At 43.6% G+C, this 22,135-nt stretch overlaps 1 protein-coding gene across 1 annotated transcript; it reads right to left on the bottom strand.

Moving 5' to 3' along the window:
* Positions 1-3,597: 3,597 nt before the first annotated feature.
* On the bottom strand, positions 3,598-22,134 carry NEK2 (NIMA related kinase 2). The gene is made up of 9 exons (XM_084828868.1): positions 21,677-22,134; positions 19,784-20,001; positions 16,384-16,624; positions 15,353-15,435; positions 15,109-15,235; positions 14,559-14,781; positions 13,926-13,980; positions 13,407-13,477; positions 3,598-8,404 (listed from the first exon to the last, which is right to left on the bottom strand). The coding sequence occupies exons 1-9, from the start codon at positions 21,770-21,772 to the stop codon at positions 8,175-8,177; spliced, it is 1,344 nt and encodes a 447-aa protein (XP_084684994.1). The 5' UTR covers positions 21,773-22,134; the 3' UTR covers positions 3,598-8,174.
* Between the last annotated feature and the right edge of the window lies 1 nt (position 22,135).

Below are 22,135 nucleotides of genomic sequence, written 5' to 3'. Positions count from 1 at the left end.
CTAGGTAGGGTGGGGAAAGACCCCTGTTGAAATCCTGGAGAGCCACTACCAATCAGTGTAGGCCTTCCCTGCTGCCTTCCAGATGTTTTGGACTACAACTCCTGGAATTCCTGACTATTGGCTATGCTGGCTGGGGCGATGGGAATTGAAATCCAAAACATTTTGAGGGCACTGCGATGGGGAACACTGGTGTAGATGACACTGAGCTACTGGGCCAGTGCCAGGGGTCCCTAAGCAAGGTGCCCTCCGGTGCCTCCTCATGCCAGGGGGCAGAGGGCGGGCAACAACAGGCAGGGGTAGTGGCCGTGCTGAAAGCAATGCAGTTCAAGCAACTCAGTAGTCCCTCAGCCCTGTGCTGCGAGAAGAACTGCTCGGTGAGATGGCTGCAGCCGCCAGCATATTAATTATCCCCAGTGACTCTGGGCCCTGCAGACATAGAGGGTGTTCAGATGATCAGCAGGGGAAACAATGCAGTATTGGTTGCTTTCCCTGCCCCTGCACATGCAGGTCACGCAACTGAGGGCATCTCTACACCAGCCTAAAATCCTGCATTTAAAACGGGGCTTTCTGCTTCCATTTTAAATGCAGGATCACCACGACTCTCTTTTTCACCTGCTTCCTTTCCCCCCTCCCCTTTCCCCCTTCTTCTCCCCACATCTTGTTGTTGTTCAGTCGATTGGTCATGTCCGACTCTTCGTGACCCCATGGACCATAGCATGCCAGGCCTTCTGACATTGGACACCTTCCGACCTGAGGGGCTCATCTTCCGGCGTCATCTCTTTTAGCCTTGTGATACGTTCCATGGGGTTTTCTTGGCAAGAATACTGGAGTGGGTTGCCATTTCCTTCTCCAGTGGACCACATTTTGTCAGAACTCTCTGCCATGACCTGTCCGTCTTGGGTGGCCCTGCACGGCATAGCTTATGGCTTCACTGAGTTACGCAAGCCCCTTCGCCTCAACAAGGCAGTGATCCATGAAGGGGTCGTCTGCCATTATCTTTCATTGATCTCGCTCCTCTTCCTGCCGCTTTTCCTCTTTTCACTGAGGGAACTCAAGCGGAACACAACGGGGTAATTTGATAGCTCATTATCTGCGATCTATTTTAAAATGGGACAAAGGGCATTTAGCGCAGGAGACGCCCTGGAGGGACACAGCGCCAGGCAAAGATCCCGCAAACTTCCATGAGGGAGCAATCTTAATCGCAGGATAAAAGTTCCGTGTGAAGAAGGCCCGGGATTACCCTAATTACCTGTGGCCCGTTGCAGATAGCTGTGTTGTCTGAATCCAGCGGGCGGCACGCTAACAGAATTTGCAAGCACCCTCCGCAAACTACAATTCCCAGGGGTTTTTTTGAAGGGGCGGGATGTACAATTGTTAAACTGGTATAAACCAGAAATAATGTTCTTGTATAGATATTACAGATACTGGTGAAGTTCTCCCACACCAGGCTCAGAACCAAGCTGAGATGACATGTTAAAGACCCAACATTCTTTCTCAGCTCCAATTAATGTTCAAGCCAGAGAAGAATTCTTGGATTATCCGTCCCAGACTCTTAAAGAAACCCAAACACCCCCCACCCCTTCCCCTTAAGGGTTTAACTGGACAGGCAAGCCATGGGTTATAGGGTAGGTGAAAAGTCACCACAGCAGCACTGTGCACCGGGTTCAGATGGCATGGCAACCCCGCAGGGCAGATAATTAGGATAATCCTGGGCAAGTGACTGGCACATGCAGGGGCAGCGGAAACAACCAAGACTGCATTGTTTCCCCCGCTGATTGTCTGAACCCAGTCATTGTGTTCATTAGTAGAGGGGCTGAGAGGCATTGGGGATAATGGAGATGCTGGTGGCTGCAACCGCCTGGCCTAGCGTTTCCTTTTCATGGCACCAGGCCATAGTTTTTATAATGTATTGTGTCTGAAACCCTGGAGACAGCCACTCCCAGTGGATGCCAGTAGGCCAGGGGAGCTAATAGTAGCTAATAGCTAATAGTAGGCCAGGGGAGCTAATACAATTCCCAGAATTCCTGGAAAATCATTAAACCAGCTTAATTTTGCAGTACAAGTATGCCCTGAGAAGTTATTGTAACATCTACGAACCGGGGAGTGGGCATTTAATGTTTATTGTGTTCTCTTCTTGTCAGCCGCTTCGGAGGTCTGCTGTCAGACAGAACTAGGCAGCATATGAACGTTTAAATAAATAATGATATAAAAATAGATTTCTTGCCATTATGTTCTGTTTTCAATATGGAGCCCAACCTTGAGAACACAAGATAATATCTGGCATTTTTATCCTACCCTAACAGTGTAATCCTGTGCATGTTTTCTTGGAAGTAAATCCCACAGTGTTCATTGACGCTTACTCCCAGGTATGTTTGCACAGATCGCATCCTAAAACTACAATCCTATATCCAATTAAACTCATGTGGGCTTAGTGTTGTGTAGACATGCATAGCATTGTGGTGTCAGATGGTAGCAGAACCAAAGCTCAACAATAAAATGCTTAATAATAATAAAAAGATCCTGGATTCAGTCCCTGGTTTCTCCAGTTAATCTCAGCTGTCAGAGCTGGGAAATGCCTCAGCCTGAGTCCTTGGAGAGCTGCTGCCAGTCAAAGTAGGCAATACTGGGCTAGACTGGTGGTCTGGCTCAGTATAAGACCACTTGATATGCTCTAACTAGAAGAGGCATCTGACTATTCAGTCCTATGCATGTCTGCTCAGAAGTTAGTCCTATGGAGTTCAATGGGACTAACTCCCAGGTAAGTGGGTATAGCATTACAGCCTTATGGAACCATCCTATGCTTTCTGGAAAGGTAGCTGATGAGCCATTGGATGATGCAGAGATGCCCCTCCACCAGCAGGGAAGGAGGCCTGCTATGGGGCAGAATGTCCACCTCTGGAGGTGTCGGAAAGGTCCAGTCGTCACAGTCCCACCAGCTGTGGAGATCAGAATGGGGTGTGTGGGGGGAGGCCATGGGTATGCAGGATCCTAAGCCCACTTGTGATCCTCACCACTGGCCTGTGAACTACACCAGCTCAGGAGCTTGAGTCTCACTGCCCTTTGCATTGGTGACAATGGGGAGGAAAGGGGCGGGGGGTGGAGACAGCAGGATGGGAGGGGAACAAAAGAACTGCCCCACACACCCTCCTACCCTGGCCCACAGCAAGCCGCCAATCCCCCCTGCCCCTCCAGTGAGTATGTCTGTTCTGCCCATTAGCCCACATTCAGTTGGGTTTGAGGTGCTCCTAATTTTCTTCTAACTCTGTACCAAATAGCATAAACTCTTCTCCTTTCTTTGTCCAATGACGCTCCGGAAGATCTTGGGAAGAGAGGTGGTGGTTCAAGGTGCTGAAATCAAAAGGGCTTAAATGTGCTTTGACTTGAGCAACAAGGCATCCACGGTATTTTGAAAAAGCATTGTAAATACATGCTCTAAATCTAGGGCACCAGGAACGCTGTGTATATAGAGACCCTACTATACTCAGTGCTGACCACCTACTAGGCAGTCAGTAGGGGGTGATAGAGGCAGAAGAAATTTTCTGCAGCCAGAGGTGGATTTCAAAGCAACAGAGAATGAATGAGGCAGACAGCCAATATAAATAAATAAAGCTATGTGTGCACTTTACTTAATACCTAATACAGTATTACATGTTATATTTATATACTTTACAGTGAAATATGCCCATCTAGTTATCCAAGGCCATTAAACAATACTGAAGGAATAGACAAACAGTTCAATTATTTGGGGACGTGTAAGTCAGGAGCAATCAAAATTAATCTCCTCCAAATGATGCCAGTGAGGAAAATCTCAAGTTTCCAGTGTGCCAAATTGCTTGAGGGCTGCAAATTAATCTTGCATGCTAATCATTGAATGTAATAGCAAGCAACAGAGAAAGCAATCATAAGTGCTGGGCTCATAAATCACTCCTCATTCTGAAGCTGGGGGGGGGGGCTACTAGACAGGGGGCCTTCTTGGTAGTGGCTTCCCCTTATTCTTAGAGAACATCTCCCCGGGGAAATTTGCTTGGCACCAACATTGTTTTCTTTCTACTGCCAGGTGAAGACCAGGGCCTGAAATCCATATTTAAGACTGCAAGCCTATGGAAGTTTAGACAGAAAAAACAGATGACAACTCCCAGCATTCCACAGCCAGCAGTTTTATTTTCTGTCTAAACATCCATAGGATTGCACCCTTAATCTCTATCACATGTTGGTGGTTTACCTCCTCTCTTATTTCTTGGCTGGTTTAAACTCCTCATTGTTTACTGTATTTTATCAGGTTGGCTTTGTATTGTATTTTTGTCATGTTGGGTTTTGTATTTTCATCTATTATTTTTTGTGTGTTGGTTTTGTAGTTTTGTATTTTTAGATCTATGGTTAGTATCCAATGTTAGTCCTACATAATCTCAACTAATTTAAGTCCCAGTCAATTTGATTGGTCTACCCTCTATAAAACAAACTTTGGATACTACCCATTGTATTGTTCTACTGTAAAATAATTATACGATACCTAGAGAACTTGGTTTATGGGTGTCTTAGAAATACAAATAATAAGTCTATTTCATTTGGGGAGAAAAACCTGAGATGCTTGATGCATATTTGTGGACCAAACGCAAAATCACGAGTACTCTAAATTCCATAAGCTTCAAATCTAGATTTATATTATGTGACATGAGCCTCTTGCTGATGATTACAGAAAATGACTTCCCAGAGATTTTAACCAGAATTAAGTCAAAAGAAATTCCCAGGAGTGCCCTTTATCCTTCTTCATCATACCGTGTCAGACACAGGCATATCTTTGGATAAAAGGAACATTAAATGAAAAGGCAGTGTAAACAATATACAGTATTAATGCAATATTAATGTCAGCCTATCAGGTGTTTTGCAGTTTTAAAAATTAATATTTAATATATGGCAGTATTTTTAAGTGACCTGAAATAGACTTTAATCATTTTTGGCTGCAATTCTATACCCACTTTCCTGGGAATAAGCCTCACTGAACTCAATGGGACTTACAGCTGAGTAGATATGTATAGGATTCCACTGTAAATCTACAATATGAATATAAACATCTACACGAGAACAAATCCTATTGTTCTCATAAGCAGGACTTAGTAAATACATACAGAACTGCACTGCAAGAGTTCTATAATACATAGGAAGGTTAGACAACCTGGTGTCCTCCAGATATTTTGAACATTTCCCTAAATAAAAGTTGTAGTTGAAAATATCTGGAGGGCATCAGGTTGCTTACTCTTGCTATATACACATACTTGGGAGGAAGCCCCATTAAACACAATGGGCTGGTTCGCATGATCAAACAGCCCACCATGGTTTACTTAAGCCACGGTGGGTTGAAGCAGGTGCTGGCAGCCATATTCAGACTGCAACCACGGCTTGTCATATCATCCAAATCCAGACACTGTGGATTATGTGAGGGTTAAACAAAACAGGCCATGGGTTCTGCGAGGGTTGTTTAACCGTTGAACAATTCATGGTCTTGGGGTTCAGGTGATAGGACAAGCAGCTGTTTGAATATTTAAGGGGGCACATGCAGGCACCACAACTCATCATGGCTTAAATAAACCATGAAGAGCCTCAGCAACTGTGCGAACCTGGCCAGTGAGATTTATTTTGATCACATAATCATAGAATAGTGGGGTTGGAAGGGGCCTATAAGACCATCAAGTCCAACCCCCTGCTCAATGCAGGAATCCAAGTCAAAGCATCCCTGACAGATGGCTGTCCAGCCTTGTCTTGAATGCCTTCAGTGTGGGAGAGCCCACTACCTCTCTAGGTAATTGGTTCCATTGTCGTATTGCTCTAACAGTGGAGTACATATGCATAAGATTGCCCGTAAATGAATTAATATTTCTATTTTTCTGTTTTCAACTAATAATAGGATCAGAATTAACTATTGCATTTTTGTCAACATTTTCTCCTGGACAGAAATTCCTATTTGGGCCTGGGCCGTTTCCTTATGTTGGTACCTGCAGGCATTCTGATGGCTCCAAAAGGAGCTGCCCATCAAGGATGCAATCCAGGAAATAATCACCATAACAAAAGCTGCAATTCTATGCACACTTCCCTAGTAAGATAACACAGTGGAACTTGTGTCTACATAAACATACCTCGGGGTGCAAGTTCCACTGAAAAAAGCTGAATGGGATGTGCAGTCCAATTCTATGCAAGGTTACTAAGAAGTGTGCATAGGATTACAGTTTTAGGCTTCAATTCTGTACCACTTACTTAGGAGTAAGCCCCGGTTAAGACACTGAACTACAGACTGGAAGGTCGGCAGGTCAGCAGTTCGAGACCTGAGTGCTGCATGACGGAGTGAGCTCCCGTCTTCAGTCCCAGCTTCTGCCAACCTAGCAGTTCGAAAGCAAGAAATTGCAAGTAGATAAATAGGTGCCGCCTCAGCGGGAAAGGTAACAGCGTTCCATGCACCTGGGTGTTCAGTCATGCCGGCCACATGACCATGGAAGCGTCTCTGGACAGCACTGGCTCTTCGGCTTAGAAACGGGGATAAGCACTGCACCCTAGAGTCAGACACGACTGGTTGGGGACACCTTTACCTTTAAGCCCCATTGAACTTAATGCAACGTACTTCTAAGTAGACAGGCATAGGAACACACTGTTAGTAATTAACTTTTGCTGAATTATGCTCAGATGTAAAAAGCACTGCAAGGGTATGGAAAAATAGGCAACTGGAACACATGGATGTAGCATGTCCTATTGTCATTACCTCTAGCAACTTGTAAATAAGTATGCCAATTTTTGCAGTTGCAAAGAGAAGGCACAAATCAACAAAAATCAAGCACTTCTCAGGCACAATTCTTGCCAAAGGCAGCTAACCTGTTTCTGAGCGGTAATACATACTTTTCTCATTTCCAAAAATAAAGGTCACTATTGTGCTCATTTTGCTATGGGTTCAGCAGTTTCACCCGTGGTATGAAGAACTGAAAGCCAGGTACTAAATTTAGGATTGCTGTGCTGATTTGCAACACTGACAGAACAGGTGCTCCATCTTCAGGCCACTGGAGAATTAAAACAAGCAAATAGCGGGATTACAAACCAAAGGTATTTAAATGCTGACCAAGGTTTTGCATTTACATAACAGAATAAAACTCAGTCAGACCAAGAGTTGCTTCATATATTTATCACATGCTGTGAAAAAAGACATGCAAATCTACCCACACTTCTGCTTTCCTTTGCACGCTGCCACATCCAAGTAGAGAGCATGTGCATATCCTGATCTCTGAAGTTCCCTCATCTCCCTGCATGGGACACCTAGGAGCTTCCTTCAGGTGTGGGAATTCATGTACACATGTGAACACATGAACACCCACACCGTCACATTTGAACAACAATTTTCTTCCCACTTGATTTCTTATTTGATAGTTAATGTATAAAGGCTCCCATACAAGATCAGCCTTTAACAAAAGCAAACTGCCTGTACATTGTTTGCAGAGTTTTCCTCCAGTCAAATTTTGATTTCTACTCAGTTCCATCTGGTAAATAAACATTGGCTAGGAACACATGAAACACACTTTTGAGTTCAGATCTCTTTTTATACATATGTGTTTTCTATTAAGCAATGTATCATTATTTCAAAGAACTCCACAGTGGCAGTAATCCAAACTCTGTAATGGCGAATGGGTAAGAAACAGACATTGTGCTAGGTGCAACGTTATGCTCATAAAGCATTAAGCTGTCCCTTATACCTAAACAAAAGATTCAAGAGGCTTAAGAGAATTAAAAAAAAGCTAGGTAGATTTTTAAAAGCATTCTATTCTTTGATAGAGCAGAATTACTTCCTTAATCTACAGTATTATGCTCTTTGTTAAAATCACGTCGTAATCATTAAAAAAACCTTAATCTATTCAACCACCCACCGCCTCCATGAATGTTTAATGTTGGAGATAAGTCAGTCTACTATTCATGCAACATTAGCAAGCTGCCAAGTGCATAAGAATGCAAACTGTCTTAGGACAGAGACGCACACATACTATCAAACTCTGTATTTCAACATAGTTTAAAATGGTATTTTAGCATCATTTCTAAAACCAGGCTACAAAGCTTTTCATCATAAACACCACAGGAAACAAACTTAAATGACTCTATAAAAACATCACAATTCTGTACACATCACAGCACATATGTACACATTTTCAGCGCATTCCAAGGAGCTGCCTGCTTTTCAGCTGATAGTGTTTCTCCAGTTCACACAGTGCTTGAGCTCGCAGGTTAGCAGCGTAGAGACGCTTCTTCAGGTTACTGCCCTTTTCTTTTGAGAGGGGAAAATTCTCCAGGCTGTCCCCAGATTGAGCGTTTTCTTTACTTTCATCCCCAAATTGGACCTTCTTTTTTCTTGTAGGAAAGTCTGGCAACACTTCATCATCTTAAAAACAGAGAGAGAAACAATGTTGAAATATTAACATTTTTTCTAAACATTATTCTTCACTCCTCTTCCACTGTCAGATTTCCAACATAGGTGGTTAGTTTTCACACCCGTCAAGAGGGGGAAAATCCTGTTGTGGGTCCTCACAGTTGTCACATTCCTTATAAGAAATCATTCACCAAAACATAATGTTCTCATTCATTTCTGGCACAGTCGAGACAAACAACATGAGGTACACTGAAGGGGCTTATTTGGGAGAACGTGCCTGCTGTATTGTTCACACACTGTGAAGGGGAAAAAAAGCTGGGTTAAGGATGATCATAATTAGTGAAGTCCTGTAAGGATCTTCCAGAATCCGCTTGTATTCCTCTTTTTTTTGCTCTATGGTAAACAAAGCCACCTTAGGAAAATCTGGAGCGGGGTCTAGCTGACATTCATATGAAGAAACAGTTGGCAAGTAGAAGCAGCACCGCTTTTTAAGAACAGCCCATGTTCCTGTTTCTTAGCTTTAACTTAACTCTCACTGAGAACATTAGTTAATGGTCTTTTGAGGTTTTGTAAAATTGAAGTGACTTGTAGGCATGGGCCAGCTTACAAACAGTGCCAAGAGGCCACAACTTATACACACAAACTTGGAGAAGTTGATACCACTGGTGGTATAACACAAATGGCAACTGTCGATGCATTGGGGACTAGCAACTGTGCACCTTTGATCAGGTATACATTCCCCTTATGCCTGCAGTAGATGGAACAGTTCTCTTATTGAGTTTTGTTGCAGCTTTCTACTATTATAAACTGTAAACCAGCCTGTAAGTCCTACACTGAAGGGTGATGTTTAAATTCAGGAAATTACTACTAGAGATTTTAAATGTTATTAATTTTTTAATCCTCTTTCCTCCCAGCAACTTGGGATGTGTGCATGGTCATAATCCCTTTATTCTCACATCAGTCCTGTGAGGCAGGTTGGGCTGAGAGATAGCCACTGGCCCACAGACACCCAGTATGTTTTGCGGCTGAGTGGGAATTTAAACCTACATCTTGCTGGTCTTAAGTCCAATAGGCTGTCCGCTACATCACACTGTCTGTTCTGGGCATATGAACAGCCCTGCTTGGGCTTAACGCCAACAATTGTGTACTATTTTCCAAATACTCATGTTCTATGAGACCTCAGCAAGCGGAATAAGTTACAGAGATAGCAGGGAGGAAACTAGGCTTCAGGACTGGTTTTATATAAACACCATGGTATTTAGCATCTCATTAACCCCAGTCTTCAGTCAAGAAACAGGTTTCTAGCATGCTGGTATGGGTTGGTGTCAGATGTCAGCATTGTTGGGTGCAGGTCAAGGCCCATGCCCAAGCAAGAGGCCCACTGTCAATCATTGGACGCTCCTAGTCCTGCCACTTCTTGCTGCCTATTGAGCACCAGTACTCACACACCTTATATCAGGGGTGGGCAACCAATGGCCCTCCAGATATTGTTGGACTGCAACACCCACCAACCTTCACCATTGGCTATGCTGGCTAGGGTTGATGGGTGCTACAGTCCAATAACATCCAGAGAGCCAACACTGCCCACTCCTGCTTTATATTCCTCTGGGAACTAGTAGGGATTGGGCCCAAAGGGAGAGGCAAGTGAATTCGCAGTGGCAACAATGGAGAGGAAGTGGGTATATGGAGGGAGAGGCCCCCACTAACCATATCTTGCTAAGGGTCCCTCAAAACCTAGAACTAGAACTGATGTTCATTGTCAACTGGTGGTATATAACCTGATAAATCTCACTAGTAGTAGCGCTGCTGTTTTTGTTCATTTATTCAGGTTGTGAAATAATGTATACAGAGAAGAGGACAGAAATCTATACTTGTCATCAGAGAGCACCATTTACATTAGTGGTCTCTCTCCTTTTTAAAAACACACTAAACCTTCAGCTTTAGAGATCATTCATCTGTGGCATATTACATCACAAACTCAAGCACATATCTAAAACATCCTGCTGGGTATGGTTATGAAATAAAATAATTCCTGCATTGTATGTAATAGAGTTTGGGGGTTGTGTCTAGCTTTTGGGTGTAGACGAAGAACAGTAAAGTAATAGATCAACCCTGACTGAAGGCTTATTGTGGCTTTTTTCTGAAAAGCTAAATATTCATCAGTGCAGATTTTAAAATTGCCTTGAATGTGGAAATCTGCAGGTCTGTTTGCCCTAAAATTCTTTATTCCAATGTAGCTGACCACCTCCAACCCACACCAATAAAAAATTAACTCATTATATTTTATTAGTAGGTTTGCTAAATCAGGCAGTTGCCAAATAAAAATGGTACTCCTTTCCATTAAAATGTTTACTGTTCATGCCTATGTTGTAATATAGTTTTAGATGGGCTTGAATATTACATGGTGAGGCAAACATATGGGATCTCCGTGACCTGACTTAGCTGTAGGCTTTCTTCTATCCTATTTTTGTTAATTTAACTTCTATCATCCACTTCTAATTTGACATTGTAACTGATTTTATTGATCACTTCCCTGTACAGATCATTTGCTAAAAGGAAAAAAGCTATCCAGATCAAAGAAAAAACCTTCAAGAGCTGGCTGAGCATTTATCGTTCTCATCTCTTTCCTTTTCCACCCTCTAGTGGAGAGGCTCCAAGTTACCGTATCTACAAAACAGCTGGAGTGAAAAGTTTTAGTGCTCTTGGTACAGTATAGGTACGTGTAGCAGCAATATACCACAAAGCTCCTTTAGGCCCTGCAAGAATCAGGGTGAAAGTGTGGCCAAGGTATTTTAGTTCTGAAACACAGAATTTTATTGAAATTGTCTAATGACAAAAGACCTTTAAATCTACATATAAAAACATGTTGTCCTAAGCCATTAAGCATCTTGCTGTTTTTGTTTGTGGACTTTTTAAAATCATTATATGGTTGAATGGCGTGTGAGAACAGAGAGATGCGTGCTTCAGGCAGCTTTTACACTATTGGATTTTTTTTTTTTGTATTTCTGGATGTATTTTTGGATGCATTTTTTGGTAGTACCAAAAATTTTGGTAGCATTTTTTGGTAGTTGGATGTATTTTTTGGTAGCATCAGCCAAGACAGAAGTTCAGAGAGCACATAGCAGGAACTTTTGTATTTCGCTATAGATGGTATTTTAATCAAATCCTAACTGCTCTTCAGTAGGCAAGTTGGTCTCTAAAAACAAACAATACCAATGCAGTTTACCAGAACATGTGGCTGTATCTGCGTAATGAAAGCGATAAAGTAAAATTATATGCAAAATCTGCATTGTCAGAATGTAACTGTCCAAACGTGACTCCTGGAGGGAGCAATACTACCAGGATAGGTGGCCGCCTCTGAACTCAGAGGTGACCCACCTATCCAGTGCAGGGCAGGAGAAGCACAGAGGGGATCGTCCCCTCTGCGCTTCAGCTACCCTGCATTTGCGGCTACACAGCCAATCCCAGCTGTCTAGCTGCAGGAAGGCAGAGCAGGGGAAGCGGCACCCGGATTACACGTTGGATGTGTCGTACCGGATTTCTGACTGCTCCGCCCCGGAATGCCCCATTTTTGCTGCTCTGCGCTCCTCTTCTGAGCACAGACCCCGAGGTCGGTTCCCGGGAACCAACCTATCCTATGGCCGTCATAGGATTGAACCCTAGGTGGGTTTGTTAAATGAAGCAGGGACCTTAGACCACATTGGGATATGTGTGTATGTGCGCAGGGAGAGACCACCTTGTTTTGCATAAGCTTCCATTAGTAAGAGCCTCATTTTGGGATGAAGACTAGATGCATTTGTTTCCTGAAGGTGCTTTGATGTAGCACCATGTCATTTCACTGCTTAAAGCGATGCCAAATCAAGGGCATGCCATATTTTAAATGTGAGCCACTGCTACAAAGACAAAGGTATTTTCAAAGGGCTATGCTTGGTTGCTGGGTTTCTTAACCAAGACTGCTACTTACACAACAGGCCCATTCCAGAATGTGGCATTTGCATTGGCCAGACAAGCCGTGGAGTCTTTATATGCTCAAGGAGGCTTTGGGTTTGTTTTTAAGCAGCCCCCTCATGCTGCATAGATGATAGCTTTTGAAACAAAAAGAGGGTTCTAAAGAAAAGATGTAATAGTTCATTGGATGTCCAGCCTGGTAAGCAGCTGAACTGCAGTGTTTTAAAGCAAGCTGTACGAGAATAGACTAGACTATGTACAAAGTAAAGCTTCTGACTTTTAGACTGTCTTTACTTAGACTTTCTTCACTAAACACCCCTTCTAGTTTGGAAGTACACGAGACTGCAGTAAGCCTTCAAGTAAGAACTGCTAACTACTGTCATCACCATAGAGGCCCTGTGTTAGCCTGTTCATTTTTAAATAAGTAAAATATATTTTATTAAGGATTAATTTTAGAGCTCAAGAAAAGTCAATCAAAATGTTAAACATATGACTTAAGTACAACGTACACACAAAGGTCTGGTATCAGAAAGACAGTTAGCAGTAGGATATATTCACAGATCATGCTGTCTCCAAACCCAACTTGGGTTCCAGTGGTCTTCTGACCTAGGCTTAGCAACTAAGTAGTACAGGCAAACAGAAGCTGAGAGGGGCTGTTTATTTAGGTTTTTCAAACCTTTGTTTGCCAGAATGTCAGAGATGCTAAAACCTACAAGATATTCACAGCATGCAATAGTTCAGGAGTCTCCTATTCAAGTCAAAGTTTGCCATACAGGCGAGGAGCTTTATCTTCTTGATGTGTTTGTCATTTACTATGCAGTGAAGGGCTGCTCCTTCAAGGGGCATTTTAGTTCAGCAGCACATCTAGTCCCTTTGTATAGCTACATATTAAAACCCATCCTTGGTTGCTGCTGCTCTTCAACACCCTAGAGTGACCACACTGCCAGGAGAGCTACATTGACATCCACCACAGAGGTACTGGTAGCAAGACCACTAGTGAGAAGGCTGGCAGCTTCTGCACTCTTGGTTTAGTAGTCCAGTAGGAGCTTTCTATATCTCCTCCTACCTGGGCTAGTTGCCGGTAGCAATAGTCTCTGGTCCTTGAATAAGTTGTAATTCTTCATCAGGTTCTCAGCCCTGTTTAGAAAGGATTTGATTAGCATGAGCAAACTTTGTATTGAAGTAATTTCCAGAGTTAGTCTGTTGCACAGCAAAAAAAGAGTCTTGTTGCACCTTAAAGATTAAGAAATATTATGGCACAAGCTTTGATAAACTTGAGCCCACTTAATCGGATGCATGGAATGTGATCCTCAGTGTCAGGTATATATACCTATAGGTGTAAAGGGAGAAAAATGTAAAGATTGGAGTTAAATGCATTCCATCACCTTGAACTCCAGGCTTTACATTTTCCCTTCTTTATACCCATATGTATATATACACACACCTGACAACTGAGGATCACACTCTGTGCATCTGAAGTGGGCTCTAATCCAAGAAAGTTTGTGCTATAATAAAATGTGTTAGGTCTTTAAAATGCCACAAGACTTTGTGGCATCAAGACTCCTCAGACATTTTAAAAACAGACCTAGTCAATTTGTCTTCTGCCAGTCTCTCCCGAACACATAGCTCCCGCTCTCTCTCTGAAACAAAAAGACAAGTAGTTTTAATCAGATTGCACTTATCACCCAGTGAGTATTTTCATAGATCAGAGATTTGCATACTATGACAGCTTTTCATTTTGGTCAATAACTGACCAGATTACCAATAACTATTCTGGGAAAAGCACTGCACAACTTAAATAGTTTGAGAAGTCCCTATGCTACTATGGACACTGTCCGAGGCTCATTTGTCAGGTTTAGTATAGCCTTATTAATAGGATAAGCAAATGTGTCCTTATGGAGCATGCGCCAAGCACAATGTATCCATGTTTAGGCATCATGATTACAGATGAATATTTAACACACTTCAGAGAGCATCAATTGAATATTTAGCACACTAGAAGTCCATTTAGTTGCAGGTCTCCTGAAATTCCAAGCTACATTTGTGTTGATCCCTTATTCACTCCAAACTTGTGCCATCACATTATGCATTCTGAGGTGTGTTGCTTTTACTGCAGTAACTTAAGCTCAAGCTCACCGAAGGGGAATATATCCCACCCCCTTGGGGCACTGGTGGAGCATGAGTCTGCCCTTACACCGATTGCTACATCCGTTCTTACGTTCTAGTCTGTGTTCTCTCTCTTTTATGGCTCGCTCCCTCTCTTGTAGCTGTTGCTCTTTCAGTTTCAGCTCATTCACTGGAGTTCCTGAAAGTCTTTCTATTTTATCTTGCTCTCCTGATCGTCGCCCTCTTCTCTCCAAGACTCTCCCTTGCTCCTCAGACACCAGGTCAGCTATCAAAGAGTTCCGTAGAATTTCTTCAACTGACGGCCGACAGTAATCCTTGAAACCAAGACAACACATAATATTCAGTCTACAGAAACGTTACATTTAAAGAGTCGTAAGCCTTTTGTGCAGGTGTGTGTGGGGGGAGAATTTTGGGAATCAGTAAGATAGATGCCCCCAGCACCTACCTGGATTTTGTTCAAGTGAAGCCTCTTATGCGGCATCAAAGGCCAATCTGGGGAGGTCTCACAAACACACTCTTTCTGGATCAGCTTTTGGGGGACATAAGGGACTACCCAGAGGGGTATGCACAGAATAAGGATGGATCTCCCATACGCAGATCCTTGGATACCACCCTTTGACTCTTTGAGAAACCATCCTTACCTTTAGGTTCAGCATTTTCGTGAGAAGTTCATTCAGCTGGTCTGAATAACGGTATGGGATTCGTCTGAACTTTCCTTCCCTTATCTTTTCTGCTAACTCTTTTTGGTTAAAAGCTGTAAATGGAGGCCTAGAAAGTGAACAAACACACTCTTCAACTTTATCCCAGCATCTACTTGAAGCACGTATTAAATTCCTCAGACTTCAAAATGTCTGCCCAAAAACATTCTGGCAGTAGTATACTTACGACAACGCACACAACTCGTAGAGCAAACATCCTAGAGACCAGATGTCTGATTTCTCATTGTAGGACATGCGATTTATTTGCTCCTAAGAAGAGAAAAGGAGCCTCACATTTAGAAGCATAGTAATTACTTTGCAAGTTAGAGGAAGTTATTCCACAAAAAATTGGCTAGTAGTATGCATTCTGGAGTACTATATGGTTCTAAACAATTCTTAATCAATGTGTGTATGGTTAAGCATTCAGAAAAATGGGGCTGGATCCAGACTTGGTCATACTTAAAGCAGATCCATTGACTTTGAGAGATACTACTTGAAGTATACCTAAGTCTAGGTCTAACTAATTGTAAGTAGCATTTCATGACTGAAGTAAGATTTGTAGCATTAATTCAGGCTTGCTACTTACTGTATTACAAGATTACCATCCTATTTGCCTTTAGTCATGATTATGCAAATACTAACAATGAAAGAAGAAAAAACATCTCAGAATTCCAGGAACAGCAGCCACTTCTCTTTAACTAGGCAGTTTCAAAGTTGCAGTTAGGCCATCCCAAGGAAACACATATTTGTATGTTGTTTTCAGAGCCTTCATTTTTTCTTAATATTTAAACAATGCAGGGGAAGCATGTGCTACTGAGTGTTTCCCCCCACCCCTGTCCCAACAGCTCTGGACAGCTGCAGAGCAATTTTGAGGGTGCACAGGGAGCAGCAGGGAATGGGAGAATCACCACCCCTCCCATACTGCTGTCAGAAATAGTTCCATCAGCAGGAGGAGTTATTTGGATTACACTCTACAACTATAACATTTAAATACCATGAGCTTTATTAAATTCCCAATCAATCATTCCAGTGCAATCACTTCCGGCTATTTGAAAGGCTGGAAATATTTTATACAGTATATAAAACTAACACAGTTTATTTTAGCTTTGTTTTCTAGGTAAGAGCCAAACATGCTAAATTAGATACAAATCAATTTATAGTACTGGGAAAATGCTAAAAAGGGTGCAGCTGCAGGAGCTTTTGTACTGGAACACTTACTGGAGACATGTAATATGGGGTTCCAACAAAGGTTTTTGCAAAACTGGTATCATGGTGAAGTATCCTGGCCAGGCCAAAGTCACCAAGCTTCACATTCTTCTTGCCATCAAGGAAGATATTTGCTGGCTTTAGATCCCGATGAAGAACAGTGTGGCCACCATCACTCCGCCTGTGACACTCTTTCAAGGCCAAGGTCAACTGAGTGAGGACTCGAAGGACAAAGGTCTCATCCAGATAATGTCTTTTTTTTTTTTTTTTTTAAAGAGGAAGAGGCTAGTTATTTCAAGTACCTTCAGGCCCACATCTCCCCCCCCACCCCACTACGCCAGTTTTCAAAATTCCATTTCTGTGGTGTGCCCACAAAATCTAAAGCTGGGGGGGCTCTGCTGATAGGACAGGCTCTGTTCTCAGTAGCCAAGTCCCCAAGGGCAAGAAACAGGGTTAATCCTTTCTGCAGGCACAGAGACATGAAGGACTGGAAGGAAGGGAAGTAAAATTTGAGGGAACACATTTTTTGAAGTCCCCAAACAATCCCTAGAAAAAATGGAAAGAAGTGTTTTACATTTTTCTGGTTCTCCCCCCACCCATGTTTTGTTTTTCCCAGGCCTTCACATCTATACAGCCATCTCCAAATACAGCCCTTAATTTCTCCCATAACAAGTGAATGGCTGATTTTCATTCTTGTGGGAAAATAAAGCAACTACATGTGGGGAGGTTGTCAAAGTGTCAGCAAAACCTGCTGTCTACTCCCAATGTTGGTTGGCCTGCCTGTACAAACAAGGATCCCACAGGGGTACACAGTGTACCTCTGATTCAAGAAGAGGGATGCACTGCCCCACCACCCGTCCGCTGCATAAACCCCATCTGTGACTCAGAGCATTTGGAAGTAACAAAAGGTGCTTTCAGACAGAGGCTCCTATCACTGATTAAAAGGCACTGTGCAGCTATTCCATCTTTCCCTCCTTCACAGATTTTTTTTCTGATAAGAAAAAAAAAAAAGACTGAAGCAGCAGTGGGAAAATACAGGAACCACTACAAAATCCTGGACTCCTTGTAAAACTCTGTGAATGAGGCAGGGCAATTGCACAACAAAAGCCTCATCTGGAAGCACCAAAAGATGACAGAGACTGAAAGTTAACTGTAACAAGTATTGGCTTGGCTAATAAACCAAGCCTCTATTGTCCTCAGGATTAAATCTCTGCCCCCTAATCCAAGAATGGGGAACTTCCAGCCTGTGGGCCCAGCCCCTGGGACAGGAGTGCAGAAACTTTCAGTCCAAGGGCCAATTTCCATTTCCAGTGGTAGGCAGGGCTAACGGCAAAAGGGGCCGGACCGAAAATCTCAGCATATTTTAGTCTGAAGCTGTTACTGCCTGTAACTAAGCCTTAGAAGAGGCATTTCTACCTTTCAGAATTAGGGGAAAGCTGCACTAAAAGTGAGAAACCACTAAATGGCTGCCATTTGGGGGAAGGGGGGTGGGGCCCTCTGGGGAATTCCAGAGGGCCGTATTTGGCCCCTGGGTCTGAGGTTTTATACCCCTCCCCTATGGCTCAGGAAAGAGGCAGGAAGTTCTCGCATTTGCACCAAATTTAAAAGGTAAGAGCAGGAGAAACTCTCGCTGCACAGCTTAGGAGGGAGTGGGATTTCTTCTAAGCCCTCCAGCACATGGAAAGGGCTTGGATAAGGCAGAGTCTTGTCTCACTTGCATGGATAAGATAATAAAGGGCAGAAATCTTTCCTGTTGTTTTATCATCTTATTCAGACTTCGTCACAAGTGAGAAAATCCCCACCTTCTCCCAAGTGCAAGAGACAGAGTCTTGCCTCACTTATACAGCAGTCTGCAGAAGGATAGAATCAGCAGGAGTTTCTTCCACTTCTATCATCTGCAAACCACAACAGAAGGTAGACATGACTGACTACTTCAAGCCTTTTGGCAAGTGGAGATTTGAAAGATAGAAATTCTTCTAATTTGCAATGCAGCTGGAGAAAGTAATTCCAATTTTCTTCCCTGTTTCATCCCTGACAGAGAAGCTGTCCATGCCTACTGTGAATCTGTTTTAGTAGAAGGCCAGGGTCCTCTGCTGGTATGCCAGCAAATGCAAGCATGGATACCTAGTAAGCCTCATTCTATTCTCTCCACTGCCTTAATAACGATCCTTGGCGTTTAATGTTTCAGCTTAAGCAGCAAGGATCTCCTACTGCTAGGAGGCAATTTGAAAACCACCAGCATTACTTCAATGCTTGCTAGTATGATTCAATTTAAAAATTAAGTTTTGATATAGAGAAATTACAGTGCTAAAACAAAAGGATCCCATCTTAGCACAGATTAGACATTTTACTTATTATAAAACTGGACTGCTCCTCACCAGACAAGGGCCAACTACCACTTGCTGCCCTGTGATAGGAATCCTGGTGAATTGTTACATTTTTAAGTATGTCTTTGTAACTAAGAACTAATGTCCAAGTTTTGTTTTTTCTTCCTTCCTCCCAATGCCTTTTCATCTTGTTTCATGTCTTTTAGATTGTAAGCCTGACTGCAGGGGCCATCTTATTACTGATTTCTGTAAACCACTTTGGGAGCCATTTTTGGCTGAAGCACAGGGTAAAGATATTTTACATTTTATAATGCTAGACTTTGAGAGCACCATTACTAGAAAATCAAAATTAAAAAGCTAGCTAAATTATCAAAGGGCGTCCTTAAGGTCACACTGCAACTTCCATTTTGAATCTGCACAAAGATTTCCCCTATGTTTAATATGCTGTATACAAAGTTATACTAAGCCCTGCATCTGTGATCTTTGGGCTATCTAAAATGTAGCACAGAGTTGACAGTTGTCAAGTGTAAAATCCAAAGTGAAGCCCTCCCACAATTTACTCCTTTTAGTTGTTGGGCTAAAAATTCCTCATGCCACTTCTCTGGAAGAGCCAAATTAACATTTAAGAACCCACTGGCCTATCCCTCCCAAGGTTTACAAGGAGTGACTATAGCCAATGATTTATTGAGTAGTATCTTGCCACGGTATACATATAATCACTCAGTAAGGCATTGTTATGGTCAATACAGACAGCTATTTTGCAACAAATTGGTAACTTGTATGGTAAAGTTTCTTTTCCACTTGGTTGGGTAATACTAGTGCACCAGGTTAGTTTGGTTGTCTGTATGGTCCAGCATCCAGCCATGTGGCAATGAGAATTTTATCAGATTTTAGATACAAATGCGTGATAGGGATGGCCATCCCTATCCAACCAGTAACAATCTCCTTCTCAATGAAAGTTGGCTCAACACTTGCAAAATTATTAGTAACTGATGACCCAACATGGATGGGTTGAAGGTTAATAAATTAGTCAATATGGATCCCAAGGGATTTGCAAAACAATGCTACAATATAGTTGTACATGCCTTTCTTTTGTACATTTTGCAATCAGAGTTGCCAGATCTCCACCTTCACAGTATTCCATCACAATATAAAGCGTTGTATTCGTCCTGTCAATTATACGATCATAATACCGTACAATATTTGGATGTTTCAGCTCACGGAGCAAGTTCACTTCAGAAACGAGCATTTGCTTTTCAGATTCTGTCATAGATCCATAGTCAAGTTCTTTCCAGACCAAGACCTGAAAGAATTTGAACAAGCCATAGGCAATGCGAATATAAAGAATATAAAGTACATGATACAATGATTCTGAAAGAAGCTAAGTGGGACTAGCAGCTTACTTTAAGCTAAGAATGATCAAACTATACCTCATCCCACACTGACAACCTGATCTCATCCCCCCACTGCTCTAATACCATGGGATCTACATTTTATTAGTGCAATTACTATTGATATGGGAGCTTTATTATCAGAGATCTCTCTCATGTTGAATCTTTCCAATGATGAGCATATGAATGTACATAGCCTGCAGTTTCCTGCCAGAGACTGTAAGCTCTGGCTAGGATTAGTTTATTACCAGGCATGTCAACATTTTTATGCTGCAAAGATCTGAGCAGGAGGAACCCTTGGTCTTTTACTACATCTAACCAAGTTATGTACTAACTGCAGAATTTAGATTAGAGCACAGTAGAACATCCTAGGAAGAGAGGAAGAGTCCAGTCATGGACCCAGAACCAGACCCATCTGCTAGCCTAAGCATAGAAGGTTCTGTGACCCACAACTGAAGGTACATTTTGAAATGGACTGTTTCTGAACAAGAAATAGAGACCTTCAGAGTACTAGAATACAGTTCCCCATACAACCTAGAGCAGGGGTCCCTTATGTTTTTTGGCCCTTGGGCCCGTTTGGAAATTCAAAAAATAATTGTGGGCATGACCACAAATGGCTGTCATGAAAGGCATAGCTAGTCACAGAATGTGGGTATGCACACCCACCACGTATGTGCGCGAGAGAGGAAACACAGACACAAGGTGTGTTTTGTGCAAAACACAAACCCAACACCTCACCTGGTCACTCCCCACTACCTTCCTTAAACCCGCGCCCCCAGCTTACCAGGTCGCAGCAGAGGCCCTTTCTTTTTCTTTTGAACCTTTCTTTCTTTCTTTCAGGCATTCTGCAGAATTTAAGATGGCTGGAGGTAGGTGCTTTGCAGCACCCTCCCCCCAAAAACCCTGTAAATGTTTGTTGTTGTTTTAATGCCTGGAGGCAGGTGGCCTCGTGGAGTTGCCCACAGGGAGGGAAAGGCACCATGTTAGGGAAAGGCAGACTTAGCTTATAAGGGGGCAGAGATCGCATTGTTTATACAAAGATGTATATCCCACTTTCCCCCTCCACCATAAAACAAGATTCGCTAACTAAAAGCACTGTTGCTAATGGAAAGGTAGTGCCAAGCCACTAGGATGAGTAGGGCAACTCAACTGTTGCCTCACCATCCGGAAGATGAGAGCCAAAGCCCGTTCGCATGTCGCGAACTGATGGGCCTGTGGGAAGGGAAAGAGGCCCCACGTGCACCACTACGGACAAGCGAGGGAAGAAAACAGTGAGCCATGGGGCCCCGCTGCTTCGGGGGCACGGGGCGGGGGTGTTACGGGGGTGCCCGCCCGCCCGCCCACAAACATGGGACTGCCTTTCAAGCAGCATCCAGGCTCGACCGGTAGTGGGGCAGTAAAGCGACAGATGCCAGGAAAACAGCCCCCCTGGGATTCTGGACTGAAGGTCCATTAGGGCTGGCTGCGATCACGCGTCAACGAGGCGAGGAAAGGCACTCTGCACGACCTCAGAGACACTTTCACGCGCTAGACGACGGCAACCGCCATAACCCCCAGGGGGCGCCCTCGCAGCGCTGCTCCGCTCACCTTGCCGTCCGCCCTTCGCCGCACCTTCTGGCACCTGCCGTAGGAGCCAGCGCCGATGGTGAGGAGCACCTCGTAGTCCTCGGGCCGGCTCGGCATCCTCCTTGCGCCGCTCCTCGGCGAAGTAAACACGCAGCCTTTCTCCCTCCGGGGAGACGTTTAAAACGCGCCGCGCCTGCCGCGGATTGGCCCACCGCCGCGGCTCCGCCCACGGCTACCCGTCCGCACTCCGATTGGCTCCCGAGGCTACGAACCCCCACGCGCCGCGTAACGGCTGCATCGGACGGATGCTAGGCAACTGCAGCCCGCGGCGCTCGAGGGCGGCGCGAGAAGCTCGGGTCCGCTCCTGACGGCACGCCCCTAGCTCAGAGCCGTGCTTCGGTCGTGGGCCGCCAGTCACAGAGCGTCATACGGCAGGGGGCGGGAACGGCATGGTGTTTTTTTTTAAAGCCGTCACTTCCG

Source organism: Heloderma suspectum, chromosome 1 (assembly GCF_057233095.1).
Source record: "Heloderma suspectum isolate Gila_16-S chromosome 1, 16-S_ref, whole genome shotgun sequence".
Taxonomy (NCBI): Eukaryota; Metazoa; Chordata; class Lepidosauria; order Squamata; family Helodermatidae; genus Heloderma; species Heloderma suspectum.
The sequence above is the reverse complement of the archived record's forward strand: the minus strand, read 5'-3'. Positions and strand labels throughout refer to the sequence as shown.